Source organism: Sphaerulina musiva (genome assembly GCF_000320565.1).
Source record: "Sphaerulina musiva SO2202 unplaced genomic scaffold SEPMUscaffold_4, whole genome shotgun sequence".
NCBI lineage: Eukaryota > Fungi > Ascomycota > Dothideomycetes > Mycosphaerellales > Mycosphaerellaceae > Sphaerulina > Sphaerulina musiva.
The window spans coordinates 1,924,146-1,944,657 of NW_016017386.1; the positions used below are offsets into that span (position 1 = coordinate 1,924,146).

Below are 20,512 nucleotides of genomic sequence, written 5' to 3' on the forward strand. Positions count from 1 at the left end.
TCTTCGGATCTCCTAAGCCGTCTGCTTCGAGTTCTTGTCAAAGAACATGTCATCGCAGAAAGCCCAGATGCAGCAAACACTTATATCGACACGGAATTTAGCCAGGCCTTGAAAGATCCAGATGGTATCATCACGGGTTTGGATGTGTATTATCAGGCTAGTCTTCCACAACATCGTCGAATGCCGGAGTACTTCCGATGTCACAACTATCAGAATCCTGAAGATGCGGATCATCCACCTTGGAAGTGGACGGAAGGTGTCCCAGAGTATGAAGGAGATCGATGGAGTTGGTATCGTACCCGACCTGAACATCATCAGAAGTTTAACGCGTTTTTGTCTGCCATCAGGAAGGACTCCTTGCCCTGGACGGAGCTCTACCCACCAGAACGAGTATTGGAGGGGTGGGATGAAGAATCAGTGCTGCTAGTCGATGTTGGTGGCGGAAATGGCAAAGACATCACCAACTTTGCGACTGCAGTCGCAGGGAGCCACACGAGTGCGCGACTTGTGTTGCAAGAGAGAGTAGAGGTGGTAGATGCTCTCGCTGCGAGTCGATCGCAATTGCCTGCTCAAGTAGAGCTCATGGCGCACAACTTCTTTGAGGCGAATCCCGTGCACGGTGCCAAGGTGTACTACATGCATGCGGTCATCCATGACTGGGCTGAGAGTAAAGCGCATGAGATTCTGGTGCGTATTCGGGAGGCCATGAAGGCTGGGTACAGCACACTTTTGCTGTTTGATCGAGTGGTGCCGGAGCGAGCGAGTGATTGGGACGTCAAGACTGCAGCTCTCGATATCAACATGATGTGCAACTTTGCTGCCTTGGAGAGGAGCGAAGCGCAGTGGCGGTCGCTTTTGGAGGGTGCTGGGTTGAGGTATATGGGTTACAAGAAAGTGCCGGGAGTGTCAAGTTTTATTGAAGCTGTCTTGTGAGTGCGGGGCGGTGCGGGGCGGAGCGGAGCGGCGGGACTCGGGAGCGACGGAAGGTGCTTTCCATGCCTGGCCGGGTGAGAATGGATGTTCCATTGAGGTATCTCCTACATGTAGCCGGTAGAAGGTTCTTCGAATGCAGTCAATTGTCATGAAATTGTAATGGAATTGTCGAGGTCACCATCAAGGTCCCTACAGGCTAGAGTGCATTTGCAACGCGTGTTGGGAGACGCGTCGTGTCGCGTCACGTCGCGTGATGCTGCAAAAGCCATGACTGCACGAACTTTCGTAACGTGAAGAGGCCTGAGGCGTGAGACGAGATGCCAGTCTTGACCAAAGCAACGGAGGAGAGAGGAAGAGAGAGAGGGATCAGACTTTTCCTCGGAGAGTGGAAAGGGAGTGGAGAGTACAGATGGAGATGGAGAGATGAAGATGGAGATGGAAAGAGCGACCGACTTTTCTGTATAACAATCCCTGTCGGTCGCGAAACCTTGATGGAGCGCTAGATTTACCTAGCCTTAGCGCGCGCTGCTTCGTCAATTATTATGTTTAATCTTTAAAGGGACCCGACGTCTTCTCAACCAGGACCTGACTACACTGTTCATCATCGACTCCCCCTCTGCAAGCTACACGCCGAAGCTGCTATCCCAAGATGGCCCGACTCGGGCGCATCGGATTCCTCGGGATCGCGGTGGTGTTCCACGTCGTCTACATCTACTCCATCTTTGACATTTACTTCGTCTCGCCCATTGTGCGTGGAATGCGAGCTTATGGCGTCGATGCGCCGAATGCTCCCGCCAAGCGGTTGGTGCTCTATGTTGGCGACGGCCTGCGCGCTGACAAGGCCTTTCAATTCTTCCCAGATCCTTCAGCTTCTGTCAACGACACTTCCTCGCAACATGCCGTCGTCCCATTGGCACCTTTCCTGCGCTCCCGAGTCCTCGAACATGGCACCTTTGGTGTCTCGCACACCCGCGTTCCCACCGAGTCGAGACCAGGCCATGTTGCACTCATTGCTGGCTTGTACGAAGATGTGGCAGCTGTGACGACGGGATGGAAGCTGAACCCAGTCAACTTCGATAGTGTCTTCAACAGGAGTAGGCATACTTGGAGCTGGGGCAGTCCAGACATCTTGCCCATGTTCTCGACTGGAGCTGTGCCAGGGAGGGTGGAAGATGCGACATATGGCCATGAATTTGAAGACTTCAGTAAGGATGCCACGGAGCTGGATTACTGGGTTTTTGATCGCGTCAAGCAGCTGTTCAAGGATGCAGAGACGGACCAAGAGCTGAATGCCAAGCTGCGGCAGGACAAGTTGGTCTTCTTCCTACACTTACTAGGTCTGGACACGACAGGCCATGCATACAGACCCTATTCGAAGGAGTATCTTCGAAACATCCAGATCGTTGACCGGGGTGTGCAGGAGATCACGGAAATCATCAACAACTTCTACGATGATGACCAGACAGCCTTTATCTTTACGGCAGATCATGGCATGAGTGATTGGGGTAGTCATGGAGATGGTCATCCCGACAATACGAGGACACCACTGATCGCATGGGGAAGCGGTGTGGCCAAGCCGCAGACAGTTCGCCGTGGCAAAGCTCCCGGCCACGAAGATGGTTTCTCGAGCGACTGGCGACTAGACCACGTGCGGCGACACGACGTTGCACAGGCAGACGTGGCTGCGCTGATGGCATATCTTGCCGGTCTCGAATTCCCAGTGAACTCTGTCGGAGAGCTGCCGCTCTCATTCCTGGACGCAACCGACGAACAGAAGGCGAAAGCAATATTAACCAACGCGAAAGAGATACTGGAAATGTACCACGTGAAGGAGCGTGAAAAGATGGCCACGGTCCTCCGCTACAAGCCTTACTCCGGCTTTGCGGATGCTGAGCATAGCGTGGAGAATCGGCTTGCGTCGATCGAGCAGCTCATCCGCAAGCGTGACTATCGGACTGCCATCAAGCAATCTGACGAGCTGATCAAGCTCGGATTGGCAGGTCTGCGCTATCTGCAAACCTATGCATGGCTATTCCTCCGAACTCTGGTCACTGCAGGGTATCTTGGCTGGATCGCCTTCGCCTTGACCACAGCTGTCGATGTTCACATGCTCGACGGCAAAATCGATGTGCAGAGAACTCCCGGCCTGATGATCACTTTTGCTTCGATCCTGGTCGGTCTCTATAGTCTGCTAATATTCCAGGACTCGCCAATCACATACTACGCTTACGCTCTCTTCCCAGTCATGTTTTGGGAAGAAGTCTTTGCACGACGACGAGCGCTGATTGAAGGCAAAAATCAGTTATTTGCTCACTTCTCCAAAAGTGATACAATTCAACTGGCTGTCAATGTCGCAGCCTACCTGGCGTTACTTGAAATCATGGTGAGCTGAGCTGAGCTGACACTGCCACGATGCCTTCCCACTGACTCCCTGTAGGTACAAAGCTACTATCATCGACAGATTTACACAATTCTTTACTTGGCGGCCACGGCATGGCCCTTGTTCTATGGCACAAATTTCGTCACGTCTAATTGGCTTCTATGCACGACCTGGGCACTTGCCTGTGCATCCATGAGCATTTTCACTCTCCTTCCCGCTATCAAGGTTGAAAACTCTAACCTCATGTACGTAGCTCAAATGCCAGAGAACCGTGCTTTCGCTGACTACCTCCCAGCCTGTTTGGAGGCTTTCTGATCCTTCTTGTTGGCGTCCTGTACCTCGCTTTTGAGAAGACGTTGCTGAGGCAGAGCGCCACATCGATAGAGGGACTGCAAGCGGCAGACGGAGACGTTGTATCTCGCGCGATTCTCGGATCGCAGGTAGGGTTGATTGGACTTGCCATGCTTGTTACTAGATCGAGCGTCGCTTCTCTGCAAGCAAAGACGGGACTGCCACTTGGGACGCAGGTTCTCGGATGGATAACACTTGGTAAGTGGTCATATTTCCTCGCTATCACTATCCAGGAACAGGGCCGGAGCACTGGACGATCAGCGTGACGCATGCAAATTGCATAACTGCATCATTACTATCGACTACCAGGTGACCAGTTGGCCATGGGCGTGTATGCAAAGGATACCGAGAGCTTGGAAGAAGTCCTCTGCATAGTGGAACACCCTTGGAAGTCATTCAAGGCGCACAAGCCATTCGCTCGAATTGGGTTGGCCGCTTTCCTGGTCTTCTATTTACCTCTGGGACTCATCGCAGCATTCTTGTTCGAGATATTCATCCACTTACCATACAAGCTTCTGTTTGGCCCTCGAAGATGGTGCCTGGCTACAACAGATCCAGGCTTCTGGTATGACTATGTATATGCATCGCCTCGCCGAAAGATTTTAATGGTTCATCTGCAAGACGAAATCATGGCCGCGGGGCTGGACGGCACCATTGAATCAGCATGCGAGAAGGGCGCAAGAGCGCAGAGGACCTCAGCTTGGACCAAGATGACTGTGACCTGGATGTGGACAAACAGTATATACGTGCCACCTCTGGCTATACCTCCCAGAGCTCTCTGGGCAAACGACTCATTAGGTCTCTCTCAACAAGATGGCATACCACAGAACCAGCTAGGACAGCGCCTCCCACGTGTGAGACACTTCACCTCGATAGACGAGGACTTTTGGGTCCACACGCTATCTCTAGTCCGGCGACCCGCATCCATTGCAGAGAGCCCTGGCAAAGTTGTGCTTGCGCGCAGATTTCGTCTAAAAACACTTGCTAACATCGTCGATTCAGTCACGTCTCTCGTCCTACCCTTCGCACATGCGATCTGTCCCCGGAACCACTACCTCCATCGACTTGCGGTCATCTTCCTCGCATTCGGGCCACTCTTCATCATCCTCACCATCTCTTACGAAGGGCTCTTCTACTTCGCCATTGCAGTCACGCTTGTCAGCTGGGTGCGACTTGAACACAGAATTCACCAACGAGCCGGTGGCTACGGAAGTACTATCACCTCGACATCACTCGATCAGGCAACTACCAAAGGCGCTTCTAGTTCACTGGGCAACACCAAGAACGCCACAGCTAACGGTCACGCCTCCATCACCAATGAGCTAGACAAGACACTCGATGTCACTACGCCTTTGGCACCTGCTGCCGACGCAGCACAACAACGAGAGCTCGCAATCAAGACTGGAGACTACAGAAGTTTGACTCTGTCAGATGCTCGAATCTGTCTCTTCTTCCTTTTCCTACTCCAATCCGCCTTTTATTCGACAGGAAACATCGCATCAATCAGTTCTTTCTCCCTCGATGCCGTCTACAGACTACTCCCAGTCTTCGACCCTTTCTCACAGGGCGCTTTACTCCTCCTCAAATTGCTAGCGCCTTTTGCTCTGGTTTCTGCAAACCTTGGAATCTTGACCAAGAGACTAAGACTGCGAGGCGGCAGTCTCTTCGCAGTCGTCATGGCCATTGGAGATTACTTGACGCTGAGATTCTTCTGGGAAGTGAGGGACGAGGGGAGTTGGTTAGAGATTGGAGAGAGTATCAGTATGTTTGTCATTGCGAGTGTGCTTTGTGTGTTTGTTGCGGGGCTAGAGGCATTGAGTGAGGTTTTCGTCATGGGAGTGGAGTTCAGAGATGATGATGTATCACCGCCACAACAAGCAGAGGGCGCAAAGGAGAGGAGTGCAAACGGAACGCCTCCTCGCAACGGGAAGCTGCTAGGTCAAAGCACGTAGCATGGCGTTTGGGTCCGTCGTGGCGCCGCATCAATTGGACTTGACTTGACTATGCTGTGCTTGGTTGGATCCACACGTGCCAGCAGAAAAAAACCAGAGTGTACATAATATAGCATACCTGAAAATAATAATCATGCCATGAAAAATTATATCTCTTTGTACAAATCCATATTTGCTGTCTTGATCTCTAGAGCTACGCTGTTGACTGCGAGATAAGGTACCTAGGTATCTAAAAGCATCCAGCTTTCATCCCTCCGTGACTCCCTCTATTGTCCCTGCGCGTGAGGGCCAGTGCGACCATATCCGACCCAACCCGACTTCAGAGCACTGTATATACAAGAGCGGAGTAACAACCTCCGCACGCACGATCGATCGGCCGTAATAGCGTCCAGCGTGACGGTTGCGGTGGAGGTTCATATATACATACATCCATCCATCCACCGCCGCGTCCACCGTAAGCAGCACGGCGAGGCAATGTTTCTTTTTTTCTTCATGCCGTACTTGCGAGATGCACAGAGGAAGAAGCGAAAGAAGACGAATGGGCATTCGAGATTCTGTAGCAATAATGCATTTTTCGGCAAGGGTTATCGAGATGAGATTCCTAATCATCATCGTTGTCCCTTTCTTCCTTGGGTGGTTTTGCCAGTTCTTTCTTCCAGAGCTGGTTTGCTGCTTCGGGGTCGACGTCGGAGAATACGAGCTTGTAGACATCAGAATACCAGTCCACGGGCTTGCCTTCGATGCCTTCTTTGATATTCTGGTAACATGTCAGTGATGCGATCCTTTTCACATGCAGAGAAAATTGAACTTACCTCAGGGAGCTCGAGCCAATCACTCAAGTTATCGCGTGGAAAGAGGATCATTCTCGAGCCTGCTCGCCTTGCTGCAACAGTCTTCTCTCGAAGCCCTCCGATGCGAAGGACTTTGCCGGTTACTGTTAGCTCTCCGGTCATCGCAATTGTGGGGTCCAGTGGTTTGTCCAGTGCCAGTGAGAGCAGAGATGTCGCCATTGTTATGCCAGCTGAAGGGCCATCCTTTTGTACAGCACCTTCGGGACAATGCAAATGTATCCGCGCCTTCTCAAAGAACTTGTTGTCTGGGAACTGCTTGGCCATGAGACCCTTCGCGAAGGAGTATGCAATTTGTGTAGACTCCTTCATGACTGCCTTCAGATTGCCTGTCCGTTCCAGACCTGGTCGGGAGTTGTAGGTGAGAGCGTTCTCGATGATAGATTCTACGTAGAGCGCTGCTCCTCCCATTTGTGTCCAGGCGAGACCCATTGCTACACCTGGCGGGGTGGTGTCGTACAGGCGATCAGATGTGAAGACGGGCGGACCAACGTAGTCCTTGAGATTGTCCTTGCCAATCGTGACATGAACAGAGTCCGGAACCTTCAGTGCCACACGAGGTTTCTCTGTGGTTTCTTTTGCGATATTTTCCGGAGTATCCTTGGGGTCACTTTCGTCCTTCTTAGACTCCTCTGCAGCAGCCTTGCCTTCGTCTGTAAGTGCCGCCTCTTCCGTGAACACTTCTTCGCCAAGATCCTGGATGATCTTCAATGCGGACTTGCGATAGACCTTCTCAATCTGCTTCTTCAAATTACGCACACCAGACTCGCGGCAGTACTTGTTAATCAGCTCTAATAGAGCCTCCTTATCCAAATTGACATCGACTTCTTTCAGGCCACTAAGCTCTTTTGCTTGTGGTGCGAGGTATCGCTCTGCAATAGCCATCTTCTCGTCCGAGACGTAGCCAGAAAGCTCAATGATCTCCATTCTGTCCAGCAACGGTCGAGGAATGGTGTCGAGCATGTTGGCTGTGCAGACAAATAGCACCTTGGACAGATCCACAGGCACGTCCATGTAGTGGTCCAAGAACGAATTGTTTTGTTCTGGGTCCAGTAGTTCAAGCAGTGCACTAGACGGATCGCCTTGGTGCCCACGGCCGATCTTGTCCACTTCATCTATGAGTATCAGAGGGTTCTCAGTCTGACACTTTTTGAGTGCTTGAATGATTCGACCAGGCAGAGCACCAACGTATGTCCTTCGGTGTCCTTTGATCTCAGCAACATCTGTCAACCCGCCGACACTGAAACGGTAATACTGTCTATTCAGCGCACGAGCGATAGATTTCCCGATACTCGTCTTCCCGACACCCGGTGGTCCTACCATGCACAAGATCTTGCCCTCAACAGTGCCTCGCAGCTTGCCGACCGCGATAAACTCGAGGATGCGATCCTTGACATCTTTAAGTCCGTGGTGATCTTCGTCCAGCACATCCCGTGCGTGCTGAATGCCAAAGTTCTCGGCGCTGCGCTGACCCCAGGGAATCTGTGTCAGCCAGTCCAGATAGTTTCTCGTCACGTTGAACTCGCTCGCGGCAGGCTCCAGATGTGCAAGCTTGGCTAGTTCTTCGTCGAAGACCTTCTTGACCGGCTCTGGCATCGCCAGCTTATTGGCCTTCTCTTTGAACTTCTCCACCAGCTTGTCCTTGCCATCGCTCTCGAGCCCGAGTTCTCGTCGGATGCCCTTCATCTGTTCCATGAGCCAGTATTCTCGTTGACGCTTCTGTATCTTACTCTCCACATCCTTGGAGATCTTGCTGCTCAATTTCGCATTCATTTGCTCCTTCTTGATGAGTTCGAGTGCTTTGCTGAGACGCTGCTCGATGTTCAATGCCTCCAGAACTGCCTGCGTCTCTTCCATCTCGCCTCGTGAGACTGTGGCAGCGAAATCTGCCAGTCTTGCAGGCTCTTCGGAGATATTGGTGGCGGACTGCGACATGGCGAAGGCAGAGACTTGGTCCCGGAATAGAGCATTCACGTGGCTGATCTCCTTGCAAGTGTTGACGATCTCGGAGATCAAGGCTCGGACAGTGGGCGATCGTTTGTCGAATGGCTCATCCGCCAGATTGTCGACCTTGACTAGGCTCACAGGCCACGATCGCAGGAAATCCGTCGGTTGGAAGAGAGCCTTTTCTTCTTCCTTCTTCTCGGCTGAAGACTCTTCGAAGCTTGCAACTACGCCGCCTTGCTTCTCGTCCGTCTCGGGCTGTTCGCCTTGCTCGCTCTGAGAGACTTCCTCCAGCGTGGCCTGTGCAACCTTCTCAGCTTCCGGTGCAGCTGGTGGGCCTCGATTGGGCTTAATCAGCTCGCTCAACTTGATCCTTCGATGCGGATACAGCACAGCCTGCAGAGACTTCTCGTCGCCATGGCCGGCGGGAAATGCACCTGTGATCTGGCAAAAAGTGCCCACATCATACACTTCGCTCGCATCATTGATCACATCCTGGCTGCTCTCCTGGTCCTTCAACAAGAAAGCTCCGACGTAGCTCTGTCCACGCTTCAGCAGCTCCTGAACCGCTGCAACGACATTGGGGTCTCGTATCGTGACAGCTTTGTAGAATCCCGGAAACAGTGGCAGTTGAGCGATGGGAATGGCCAGCACTTGAGGATACACCTCTGGCGCCACCGTTTTGGTGAGCTCTCTGCTAGGGCCCTTTCGCTTCTTGCTGCCGCCTCCATCACCATTGCCTGATCCCGACTCGCCACTGCCGCCAGCACCTGCGCCTGCAGCTTTGCCGTCCACCGGTATAGGCGAAGGCGTCGGCTCCGACTTGCTCTTTGCTTCGTGCTCATCCGCTTCGCTGACATCCACCTTCGCATCGTCCTTGGCATCATCATCTGCAGGAGGAGGCTTCTCTTTCCGCCGGCCGGGCGTTGTTGAAAAGTCGCGTGACGCTGCTAGCAACGCTCGTGGTGCGAAAGATGGTATGCTCCGTTGCGCTGACAGTGCTGATGGCCGCACTGACAGTTGCGCCAGACATGCCCTACATGGTGCGCGTGCAGTGGTATAGGCTCGGTGTTGCGATTGTCGCCAGGCAGCTCGCCATGCCTGCCCTCGGCCGTAGACCATGCTATAGTACCTGGTGAAGATAGCTCTGCGGCTCTGGTGGCGGTGGCAGAAGGCTGGAGAGGTGCAGGCTACGATTGATATGGGCTGGCGCTGCGATGGGGTGTTATATGGTACAAGGAGAAGGAGAAGAAGAAGAAGAAGGAGTAGTAGAAGGAGAAGCGTACAGTACCAGAGCAGATGGCGGAGTGCTCAGTCGGTAGACAAGAGACAAGCATGTACATGTATGCATGATTATGAAGCATCGGCCTAACTGCATGGAGTACGTCTATTCGCCTTCGACTCTCCAGGCGGCCGGAGAAATCGCGTCACCGTCGCCGATGTCGTCGCCACCTTGACCTTGACTCAATCCAGAGCCGCATCAACTTCGGTCATACATTTATTCTGTCTGTATGTCTCTTCACCACCTACCTCATACTTCTCGCTTCTCTTTCACCTCGCGTCAAACCATGCTCTCTTGACCACTGCTACCACCACCATTATCACTACTGCTGCAGGCAGTTTGTAAGAAGCGGCGCAGCAAGACTGCCCACCCCCAAGACAACCCCAAGTCCAAAGATCAAACGAATTCACAAGCGCCCCGAAAAGTCAACTAGATCCAGTTTCGCGGAAGACGATGCACTCTTTACAATGGACACGCGAACGTGATATGTGTTGCTTCTTGAACGAAGGAATCTCCTCGTTGCCGTTGGACGAGCGAGAACCAATCAACCAACATGCCTTGACGGCAAGTGAAGACTGATGCCTACCTTAGACTATTGACATGCTGCGGGTACAACACAGTGCTCGTTGGGGGTGTTTGCAAGGGATCATGAAGGGTAATATCGATTGCACTCTGTTCATATCTGATCCCGAGGTTTCGAAATTCGAGGACAAATTATACCTGTAGATAATGTTCATTACGTCGCGACGCTACAAGCTGTCCTTGAATCTTGCACATATGAACCCCAGGAATGGGATCAAGAATTTTCGCTATCATATCACTACTTGTTTTGCTCTATTCTTCGGCTTCGGCTTCGGGCTCCACCTCTTGCTCGGCCTCCACCTCTTCCTGATCCGCCTCGGCAGTGGCTTGGGTCTCCTCTTCGCCGCCGTTCACGTCTATCAGATCGGCGTGTCCGCCACCTTCTTGCTCTAGTCGCAAAGACTCTTCAAAGTTGGGGAACATATCCGGATCTTGGTCAGGGGAGCCAATCAGTCGCGCCACTTTTCCCTTTCCAATCTTCTCCAATGACGCCTTCCACAGCCCTACAATCTCCAACAGCCGCGAAGGCTTGTATGTGTGTGCAGTCTGAACGGCTTCCGCAAGTCGATCGGTCTTGATGAGAAGGTCGAGACATGCGTCGACATCTCCAACACTCCATAGGCATGTAAAGGCGACGTTGTGTTGCCCGACTTCTTGCGCCTTGCTTGCCACCCACCGCAGACCATCCTCGCTGGCCGATGATGTGTAAAGAAGGAGGAGAGAGCTCAGGTCCTTGGCGCTACGAAAGCACTCCTCGGCGAGAGCAATGTTGAACCGGGCCAGTGCCGCATCGCCGACGGTCTTCCATTTGTGCTCGACGTCAGCCTGTCTGGCGAGGTCAAGCGCGATATCTAGCTCTCCAAGTCCGAGTGCGAGCTCAAATCGATGCTCGTTGTCTGTGGACACCTGAAGAGCTTCTTCGTTGTAGTTCTGGCCCTCGAGGAACCGTGCAATCTTCGTCTTCTGCTCTTCGGGAATCTCACCCTCTTCCAGCATTGCCATTGCAGACTCAAGCTCACCTCGGAGTACCAGAGTCTGGAATTCAATGACACTGACAGAGAGAGCAAATGAAATGACGTTGACATCCTTGTCGCAGACGTAGACACGCCCATCGCGTGTGAGGTAACCCAGAACGTAGTATGGCTGGTCGAAGTGCGAGACAGTGTATGTCTGGTCACCCACCAGATAGTTGAGGCGATTCGTGCTGTTGGTGTAGACGAAGCAATCACCCACCCACTGTCCGGTTCGTACGCTCTCGTTGATGTCGCAAACCACTTCAAAGGCATCCTCAACACCATCGTCTTCCACGGCGCCAGACTGCACAGCAGCCACATATTGCTCCCTCGAGTAGCGGAGTACATAAAACGTGTCCTCGCATGCTAGAGCAACAAGCTCACCCGACTCTGACCAGTAGACGTTCTTAGGCTCGACTTCGATGCGGCGAACAAGCTTGCCAGTTTCCCAGTCAAAAAAGCCAATTCCACCTTGGCCTTTGATACCAAGTAGGACACCACCACTCAAGCCATCTGCAGTGTAGCCAACGTTGACTGTGCCGTCGCCCCCCTTTGGCTTGAAGTTGCGGTAGATCTTGACCGAGTACTGTGATTCCCGGATCGCATAGTCCTTGTCATTGTCTTTTGACGCCCAAGCGAAGTCCAGTGCTGACCCAAAGGCTTGATTTCGAAGTGCAAGTGCTGTGTAGATGATGTACTCGCCGTCTCCACAGACAGCCACGAATCGTCCATTTGGTGAGTGGAGCAATGTTTGAGGGTAAATTTCAGTGCTGCCAAGATCTTTTGAAGGCAAAGATATAGGCTGTGCATCCTTGACAGATTTGTCACCACCTTTGATGACAGATGTGAGGATTTCCGAATGTCGTGCCCAAATGATCTTGCCGGATCCATCCATTGAGACTGCTGGCTCTTCACGACCCATCTTCACTACGACTGCACCATCATCAAAACCCATGGCAATGCCCTGCTTTCCGCGCTGGTACGAAACACACCATGCGCGTTCCAAGCCGTATGAGAGCGACTGTTCGAGCCGGTATGTGTTAGCATGCCATATCTTGACCGTGCCATCTTCTGAGCCGGAAATGATGACCGGCAGCTCCGGGTGGTAGCAGGCAAACGACACATTCGATGTGTGGCCTTCCAATGTCGCAATTAGCGCCTTTGTTGTATAGTCCCAGATCTTGACTGTCCGATCATCGGAAGTCGTCAAAAGATATGGCTTGTCAGACTGCGGATAGTAGTCGACGTGATTCACTCCTTTCGTCTCATGCGCTTCCAGAGTATAGTTTGCCGTTCTTGAGCCCAAACTCCAAATCTTCACAGTCCGATCGAGACATGCCGAGGCGAAGGTATTTGTGTCCTTGGGATTGATCGCAAGGCCCATCACATAGTGGTTGTGCCCCTCGAAGACTTGCACACATTGCCAGCCCTTGTCCCAATCCCAAAGCTTGATCGTCATGTCATCACTAGCAGTCAGAACGAAAGGCTGGCTGGGGTGAACAACGATGGCGCGAATGTAGTCGGGATGTGCTTCGAAGCTCGTAATCTTCTCGGAAGTGTTGTAGTTGTAGACTCGCAGCTGGAAGTCATCGCTTCCGCAGACTATCCAGTTCTTGCGAGCGATGAAGCGACCGGCTCGCACAGGCACATCGGCCAGCTCGAATGTTTTGACGATGGATTGTGTTTCGTACGACCAGATGTAGACGTGGCCACTGTAAAGAGTGGTGAGGATCCATGGCTCGGTGGGGTGAAAGTCGATGCCCTTGACACGCTCACTGCGCGCAAACAGCTGTCTCTGGACGATGTTAGGCGAATCCATCGTACCTCGTTGCGCTCAGGCAAGTATGCATTTACCTTTACGTCGAGCTTCATGGTGGTAGTCGTCTAATGGTATGCAAGGGATGGATCGGGGTTTTGGGGAGTGGGTCGCAGCGGCGGTGCTGATATGAGTGCAGTGAAAGTCCAGCTGTCGCTCTAGAGACTCCCCATGCCCGAGAATGCGATATGCCTCTCTGTGCAATGTGGCGGCAGAGGAAGGGACAATTGCAGTGACCGGGAGGATTGGTATAGGTGAGGTGGAGGGTGAATATGGGTGGTGCAGTAGGTACTGACTTATGGCTGTTCAATGGACCAGCTGTCGTTGCTTCCAAAATCCATGGACCCCTAAGACGATCAGGCACCAACTAGTGATGCCTTAATCTGCGTGGAGACGAATGCGGGAGCGGGATGAGATGAGATGTGGCTGAGGATCACATGGCTGGACAGTGACGTCCTCTTAGCGCCGTTGTGTGCATCCCGACCTATACCTCTACCTATACCACGCTCGACATGAGCCGTTAGTCTCACGCTCTCTCTTCTTCCACACTACAATAGTCTCGTCTCGACACGTATACACAGCACGTAGAGACGACCGCGCGCCACCATGAAGCTCCTCACCATCCTATCCTCCGCCCTCCTGGCCACCGCCGCCACCGCACGCTCGACCATCCACAAGCGCGACTCCAACCTCTCGGTGCCTGGCGAGAACCCGCTCGAGCACTGCAAAGACCCCAAGGAGGACATCCTCGCCATCAAGAAAGTTGATCTGAGCCCAAACCCTCCTAAAGCGTGAGTCTTTGCTTCCGACGACGATACCAGACAGCTCCCTGCCTATCTACTCTTCCGCCTTACAGCGATTATACAAGCTAACCCACCTTCTAGAGGCTCAACCCTCACAATCACCGCCTCCGGAGTCCTCGCCGAAGACGTCGAAGATGGCGCCAAAGTCCACTTGTCCGTCAAGTACGGCCTCATCACCATCATCCGCCAGGAAGCCGATCTATGCGATACAGTGACAAAAGTGGATCTGGAATGTCCTCTGAAGAAGGGTGATATCACTTTGACCAAGGATGTGGATCTCCCAGCCCAGATTCCTCCGGGGACGTACAGTGTCGAGGCCAATGTGGTGAGCAAGGGTGGAGATGGCATTACGTGCTTGAAGGCGACCGTAGCCTTTGGAAAAGGTGGCCTTGTGGGTACTGGATTGTTCAAGGAGGGGCTGTAGGCTTGCTTTGGATAAAGCGATGGAGGTAGTACCTAGAGGGAGGGGTCGAAGGTCTGGAAGTTTCAACGACGAATGGATTGAGATGCGGTGTGAAGAAGGCGAAACAAGTCATTCAAGCACTATTCTGAGTTGTCGCCACCATCTGACCAGCCCAGCACGTCTTTTGGTACATCATCCATTTGGATCGACTTCTCTCTCATTCTCTCTCTCTCTGCCTCCCCCGTCGGAGTATATAATATTCCAGTATCAGTATTTCCCTTAGCATGGCGAATCAGAGCGAGCGAGCACTAATGTATTTTGACGTATTTACGTATGTATGAACATAGCACTACACCAAACTCATGTACCTACATGTAAACCAAGTTCTTCTGCCGCGAAAGATGATATCGATTTCCATCATTCTTGAGACAGAGACACAAACACACACAGAGAGAGACAGAGAATGAGCGTTTGTATGATCACCGATTTCTTTCTTTTTCCGTCCCTCGAAACGAATCACATCGCGAATCTGAGGTCACAAAAGGGTCCGCATAGCTGTGAACCACATCTCTTTTGTTTTCGGGAGGGTATCTCGGGTATATATCTTTCACGTTCCCTCTCTCCCTTGCACCACCACCACCACCACCACCACCACCACCACCACCACCTTCTCCTCCTCCTCCTCCTCCTGTTTTCATGCGCAGCTGGGATCTTCTCATGGTGTTCACACACCTCACATCGAGCTTCTTTTCTTGTGATTTTTCTTCTTCGCACATCGTACGTGTCGTGCCGTGCGCAAGTTTGGCCTTGTCTTACTCTTAACTCTACTCTCCAAACAACTTCCTGACCCTCTTCATCACACTGTCCTTTTCGGGATCGTAAGGGTGGTCTTTACTCGGAATCTCTAATAATGAGGGGAAAGCGTCGTTGTATGCGTCGACTTTGGAACGTATCCGATCTGCGATCTGTTTGGGGCGGATGTATTAGCTTTTCTCTTTCTCTTTCTGTCTATCACTCTTCTTCCACGCATCTCACGTCGATAGAGTATTGTTCTTTGCTATGTGTTGTTCGAGGAAAGACGTACATGTTGGTTAATCAACAAAATCGCAATATCCTTTCTCTCCTTCGTAAACTGGTCGAAAGCGCCTTCGATGTGGGAGTCCTGGGTTTTGGCATCGACGACGAGGTAGTTTTTTTGTGCGTCTGGTGGGTCTGTGACATGCTATGTTGAGACGGATTGGATGTCAGAGAGTACTGTGAGAGCTTGCAGTGCTGAGGAAGAAGAAGAAGAAGCAGAAGGGAAGAGTTGGATAGCGACATACGCCTACGCCCGCGAGCAGGATGCCTGTTACGGAGTCCTGAAAGAAGAAATGGGTGTTAGATCGTGGATGGGAGCATCTGGAGAGGTATATGTATGTACCTCATCACCAATGACGGCGAGGAACTGTCGGTCTTTGTACGCGGATGAGGGGAGAGCCATGGTTGTTGTTGTGTAAGGTATGCTCGAGGACGTGTAGCTGTCTGGCGCTGATGATGATGTTGCAGCCGATTCGGCAAAGGCCGGCCGAACTCTCTGGACCTCACTCACTCACTCATCACTCACTCTCCGACTTCCCTTCACTTTCCACGCCTCTCAATACCATTCATTCTCAGTGGGCCTTACCTGCTGAATGAGCTTTTGCTCGTTCTGGAGTACTTTAAGCGCCCGCCAGATTCGCTGCTCACGTCGATTCGCACTGCCAGCCGCTTTTGAGCGCACGATCAGCGGCAGAGAGAGCATCACGCAACACAGCATCAGAAATCAGAAATCAGAAATCAGAAACGAGTGATAACAAAAGCGAAGCACCTGAGTCAGAAAATTGAGGACAGAAGTGATCAAGCAAACTTTCACTCATCGTATCATACGCTAAATCGCAAACATAAAACCAAGAATCATCCTTCCTACTAGTTCAACATTTCCGTTTCCCCCCTACTTCTTGTGATACGCAGCAAATTGAATATCGTGCTCATAGTCGTTCAAATCCCTGAAATCGCCTCTGAGTATTTCCACGCCATCCTTCTTGACCTCCTCGAGCAATCCCTTGACCTTATCCGCAATCTTGTGTCCCTCAAAGTTGAATCGCTTGTACACCACATTTCCCGTCAGGGACTGACCAAACGAGTGCATCGAGTAGCCAGCATCAGCATATCGCTCCCAGCCATTAGGCGAGTAAGCCTCGATGACAACTCTCGGCGCAGAGCCCAGCACGGATCGTCTGTACTCTTTCGATTGTGCTTCGAAAACCCTCTGGCAAGGGAATGAGACCACTCGAGCTTTGATGCCAGACTTGGCGAGTTCTTCTCGTGCTTCAACAGCGAAGCGCATTTCCGCGCCGACACCGATGAGGGTGACATCTGCGTTTTCTTCTTCGATGAAGACGTAGGCACCCTTCTGTACACCGTCGCGAGAGGAGTGCTTTGGGTATTGTGGGACCTTTTGCCTCGAAACTGAGATCATAGAAGGTGTGTTCTTCGCTCCAATGGCCAGGATCGTGGCACCTGCGACTTCCTCTCCATCGCAAGGACGAATGTACAAGAAGTTTGGCATAGCGCGGTAGAGTGCTGCGAGCTCGATTGGCTGATGGGTAGGACCATCCTCGCCAGTTCCGATGGAGTCGTGCGTGGCAATGTGAATTGTCTGGAGGCTTTGCAGAGCACCCATGCGAAGACCTGGCGCGGCGTAGATGTAGAACATGAAGAAACTGGATGTGATGGGCAGAATGGTACCTTTGTTGAAGGCTGCCATGCCATTTGACGCGGAAGCCATGGCGTGTTCTCGGATACCCCAGTGGATGTACCGGCCAGTGTAATCGCCATTGGGCCCGCTGACTGTTCGTAGATCAGGGTGCTGGAAGTCCACCTTGTCTTTCCAGGACATGTTGACCGATGGAGTGAGATCTGCTGTCCCAACCATGAGCGTGTTGATCTTCGACGCAATTGGCTGGATGCATTGACCAGCCGACTTTCGCGATGGGGTGTCCTCTGTAGGAAAGTCTTCGAGCTTGGGAACGAGCTTGGTCCAATCTTCAATCATTTCGCCCTTGACACGCTTGTCAAATTCAGCAGCGAGGTCGGGATACTCCTTCGCATAAGCTTCGCGCAGCTGCGCCCATTGCTTCTCGAGGTCCTTGCCTCGCGGCACGACCTCACGGAAGTAATCGTATACTTCGTCCGACACGTCGAAAGTCTTCGCTGGGTCCATTCCGAAAGCCTTCTTGACAAAGGCGATATCTTCCTCGCCCAAGTCGGCACCGTGTGTGGATGCCTTGCCTTGTGCTTGGCTACCAACTCCAATGGTAGTGCGAATGTTGATAAACGTAGGCTTCTCCTTCTCTGCACGCGCCTGCACAAGCGCCTTGACAATGCTCTCGACATCGTGGTTGCCATCTTCGACCTCGAGCACGCGCCATCCACATGCCTCCATCTTCATGTTGATGTTGTCCGATTGGCAGATATCAACAGTGCCATCGCAGGTGACCTCATTCCTGTCAAAGATGACACAGAGGTTGTTGAGCTTCCAGTGACCTGCAAGCTGGATGGACTCCATTCCAACGCCCTCCTGCAAGCAAGCATCTCCAATTGTGCACCACGTCATATTGTTGACGAGTTCAAATCCCGGTTTGTTGTATTGGGCCCCCAGGTGCTTCGTAGCCATGGCGAGACCGACAGCATTGGAAATGCCTTGTCCGAGTGGTCCAGTAGTCACCTCGACACCATCGATCTCAATCTCGGGATGTCCAGGTGTGATGGAATCGTATCTAACAGAGTGATATGAAAGGAGCTGCTCCCATGTCATCTGCTTGAAGCCCACCAGGTGGAGAAATGTGTATTGCCACAGACAAGTATGGCCATTGCTGAGCACGAAACGATCTCTGTTGAAGTAGTCTGGGTTGTGAGGAGAGATCTTCATTACGTATTTCCAAAGGGCCACGCCAATTGCTGCCATGCCCATGGCCGAGCTGTGCTCCATTAGCTTGCGATTTGTGTATATAGATGCGAAGGCGTCCTTACCCAGGATGACCACAACCGAATTGATGGCAAAGATCTGCAATGAGGCATCGGAATGTGCTGAGGACCTTCTTCGTCTTCTCTTGCTCCTCCATCTTGATATCCTCTACTGGAGCGGTCTTGCTGGCGCCACTACCCTTTCCATCCAGTTGAAGGGGCAGATGGTCAACATCCTGCTGGGAGATAATCGCTCCTGGTGCCATTGTGGGTATTCGCGTTGTCGTGATTCCTAGTATATTACAATTCAATGTTTTCAAACAGGTGCTGTGGAAGATAGAAGCAATAGGTAATGAGCAATGAAAAAGGTGAGGGGAGCATATGAAACGGGACTGATATACCTACGAAAAAGAAGGCGAATACGTAGGTCAGCGTGGCCTCCTCACGCAGGGCAGGCCGCCACATTGCTATGCATAGCTGACCAAAGCCTATCGCATCCTGATCTGGGGAAGTCGGGGGCCAATGCTGGACGGTACAAGGCTGTACTTGGTGTACTTGGGATGGAGAAGGGAGGTGTTCCTGGCAGTGAGGATAGCGTGTCGGCTAGATGGGAGCGACGGCATTGCCTCTTCCGCGAACAAAGTATCTGGAAGCGCTTCACTGACCCTTCCTTGCCATGGGTAGCACCAGTCGGATTGCCTATTCCAGACGATTCCCAGTCTTGACAGACACTCCCCCACCATTGGGTTGTTTTCTTTCCACGCGTCCCCACAAACACGTACACAGTAGTGGTATGATGGGTTCCACCAACATTTTATGGCATTGGCAAACGACGTCGATGTCGGGTGAGAGCTTTTCGCCCCCGGACTCAGACTTGATGGTGGCCCGCTATGGTGACATAGCTGAGAGCGAGCACACTCAGCGAACCTGAGCAATGGAACGAGTATATTTCGCTTCTCCCTCGTGTCAGTCGCATGCGTTAACTCATTGTCGCGCTGCTCACTTCCACGCCAAAGTCTTCAGGTTACCACAAACCCAGTGACGCACCAATATAACCGCGGGCAGCCATGGCACCGGGTGCAATCAGCGATTTCGCGCCTCCACCAACGGAACCAACGCCAGAGACTCAAATCAGCACCGCCAATGCACCGTCGCCAGCTTTGTTCTCTCTTGCAGGTCAGACCATTGCCATCACTGGCGGAGGCAGAGGGCTTGGCATCACTCTCGCGATTGCAGTCATCGAGGCAGGCGGCCATGTTGCTTGTCTCGATGTTCTGCCCGCACCAGCAGAAAAGGAATGGGTCGTCATTCAATCTCTGGCGAAGAAGTCTGGAGTTTCCGCAACGTATAGCAAGTGCGACATCACAAACGAGAACGACATCCAGATGACGTTCGACGAGATTGCCTCGCGTGAGACATCACGAATAGCGCCTTTCAGCGGTATCATTGCCTGTGCGGGCATTCAGCAAAAGACACTCGCTGTTGACTATCCCGCAGAGGATTTCAACCGTATGCTGTCTGTAAACGTCACGGGCACATTCTTGACAGCAAAGCACGCCTCCAGGTTGTTCATCAAGAATAACATCAAAGGCAGCATCGTCTTGATCGCCAGCATGTCTGGGACGATCGCCAATCGTGGGCTGCACTGCACAGCGTACAACAGTAGCAAAGCTGCTGTTCACCAAATGGCGAGATCCATGGCCCAAGAAGTGGGACAATATGGCATCAGGGTCAACACACTGTCGCCAGGGTACATCCGTACAGCAATGACGGATGCACTGTTGAAAGAGGAGCCACATCTCGAGCCGCTGTGGATGGGCGGTGCCTTGCTCGGACGTCTGGGAGCGGTGGAGGACTTCAAGGGCCCAGCAATCTTCTTGTTGGCGCCTGGCAGCAGCTGGATGACGGGAGCAGACCTGAGAGTCGACGGAGGGCATTGTGCTAGCGCCTGAACGCGGTGGTGATGGTGGCGTGTCCGAGCGAGGGCGTAATGGACAAGACCTCATGTGCTCATAATGCCATTGTACCTTACATTCAAGAGACTATTACATGCATCCGGCGGCATACCGAATCGCACGTATTGGATTATCGATGCTGCTTTGGCAAGGAGGCTGCCGCTGTCGCGATGATAAAGAACACCTCGACTCTTTGTCATGGTAGATGAATGAATAAGGTACCTAAGGTACATGGATGTACAATGTATGAAGAATAATAGTAGTGC

The 20,512-nt window shown here is 52.3% G+C and overlaps 8 protein-coding genes across 8 annotated transcripts; 4 read left to right on the forward strand and 4 right to left on the reverse strand.

Annotated features, from left to right (window-relative positions):
- Positions 1-174: 174 nt before the first annotated feature.
- SEPMUDRAFT_30313 (S-adenosyl-L-methionine-dependent methyltransferase) lies at positions 175-903 on the forward strand (the record flags this gene model as incomplete). The annotated part of the gene is made up of 1 exon (XM_016908463.1): positions 175-903. A coding segment is annotated over one exon (729 nt), but the record flags the coding sequence as incomplete, so codon positions are not given.
- Positions 904-1,582: 679 nt separating this feature from the next.
- SEPMUDRAFT_65001 (phosphatidylinositolglycan class N) lies at positions 1,583-5,616 on the forward strand (the record flags this gene model as incomplete). The annotated part of the gene is made up of 5 exons (XM_016909698.1): positions 1,583-3,316; positions 3,371-3,558; positions 3,609-3,862; positions 4,667-4,864; positions 4,958-5,616. The coding sequence occupies 5 exons, from the start codon at positions 1,583-1,585 to the stop codon at positions 5,614-5,616; spliced, it is 3,033 nt and encodes a 1,010-aa protein (XP_016761889.1).
- Positions 5,617-5,736: 120 nt separating this feature from the next.
- Positions 5,737-9,690, reverse strand: SEPMUDRAFT_148960 (LON domain serine protease). Its single transcript, XM_016905254.1, has 2 exons — positions 6,429-9,690; positions 5,737-6,373 (listed from the first exon to the last, which is right to left on the reverse strand). Exons 1-2 carry the CDS (start codon positions 9,528-9,530, stop codon positions 6,218-6,220), a joined length of 3,258 nt encoding a protein of 1,085 aa, XP_016761890.1. The 5' UTR covers positions 9,531-9,690; the 3' UTR covers positions 5,737-6,217.
- A 542-nt stretch (positions 9,691-10,232) lies between these two features.
- On the reverse strand, positions 10,233-13,346 carry SEPMUDRAFT_148961 (coatomer beta subunit). Its single transcript, XM_016905255.1, has 2 exons — positions 13,140-13,346; positions 10,233-13,080 (listed from the first exon to the last, which is right to left on the reverse strand). Exons 1-2 carry the CDS (start codon positions 13,155-13,157, stop codon positions 10,525-10,527), a joined length of 2,574 nt encoding a protein of 857 aa, XP_016761891.1. The 5' UTR covers positions 13,158-13,346; the 3' UTR covers positions 10,233-10,524.
- A 269-nt stretch (positions 13,347-13,615) lies between these two features.
- SEPMUDRAFT_148962 (E1_DerP2_DerF2-domain-containing protein) lies at positions 13,616-14,697 on the forward strand. Its single transcript, XM_016905256.1, has 2 exons — positions 13,616-13,892; positions 13,986-14,697. The coding sequence occupies exons 1-2, from the start codon at positions 13,708-13,710 to the stop codon at positions 14,326-14,328; spliced, it is 528 nt and encodes a 175-aa protein (XP_016761892.1). The 5' UTR covers positions 13,616-13,707; the 3' UTR covers positions 14,329-14,697.
- SEPMUDRAFT_65015 (V-type ATPase F subunit) lies at positions 14,687-15,787 on the reverse strand (the record flags this gene model as incomplete). The annotated part of the gene is made up of 4 exons (XM_016909699.1): positions 14,687-15,272; positions 15,392-15,529; positions 15,630-15,665; positions 15,728-15,787. 4 exons carry the CDS (start codon positions 15,785-15,787, stop codon positions 15,132-15,134), a joined length of 375 nt encoding a protein of 124 aa, XP_016761893.1. The 3' UTR covers positions 14,687-15,131.
- Positions 15,788-16,200: 413 nt separating this feature from the next.
- Positions 16,201-18,621, reverse strand: SEPMUDRAFT_148963 (dihydroxy-acetone synthase). The gene is made up of 2 exons (XM_016905257.1): positions 18,358-18,621; positions 16,201-18,305 (listed from the first exon to the last, which is right to left on the reverse strand). The coding sequence occupies exons 1-2, from the start codon at positions 18,555-18,557 to the stop codon at positions 16,277-16,279; spliced, it is 2,229 nt and encodes a 742-aa protein (XP_016761894.1). The 5' UTR covers positions 18,558-18,621; the 3' UTR covers positions 16,201-16,276.
- Positions 18,622-19,260: 639 nt separating this feature from the next.
- On the forward strand, positions 19,261-20,504 carry SEPMUDRAFT_148964 (oxidoreductase). The gene has a single exon (XM_016905258.1). The coding sequence runs from the start codon at positions 19,359-19,361 to the stop codon at positions 20,241-20,243; it is 885 nt and encodes a 294-aa protein (XP_016761895.1). The 5' UTR covers positions 19,261-19,358; the 3' UTR covers positions 20,244-20,504.
- Positions 20,505-20,512: the final 8 nt, after the last annotated feature.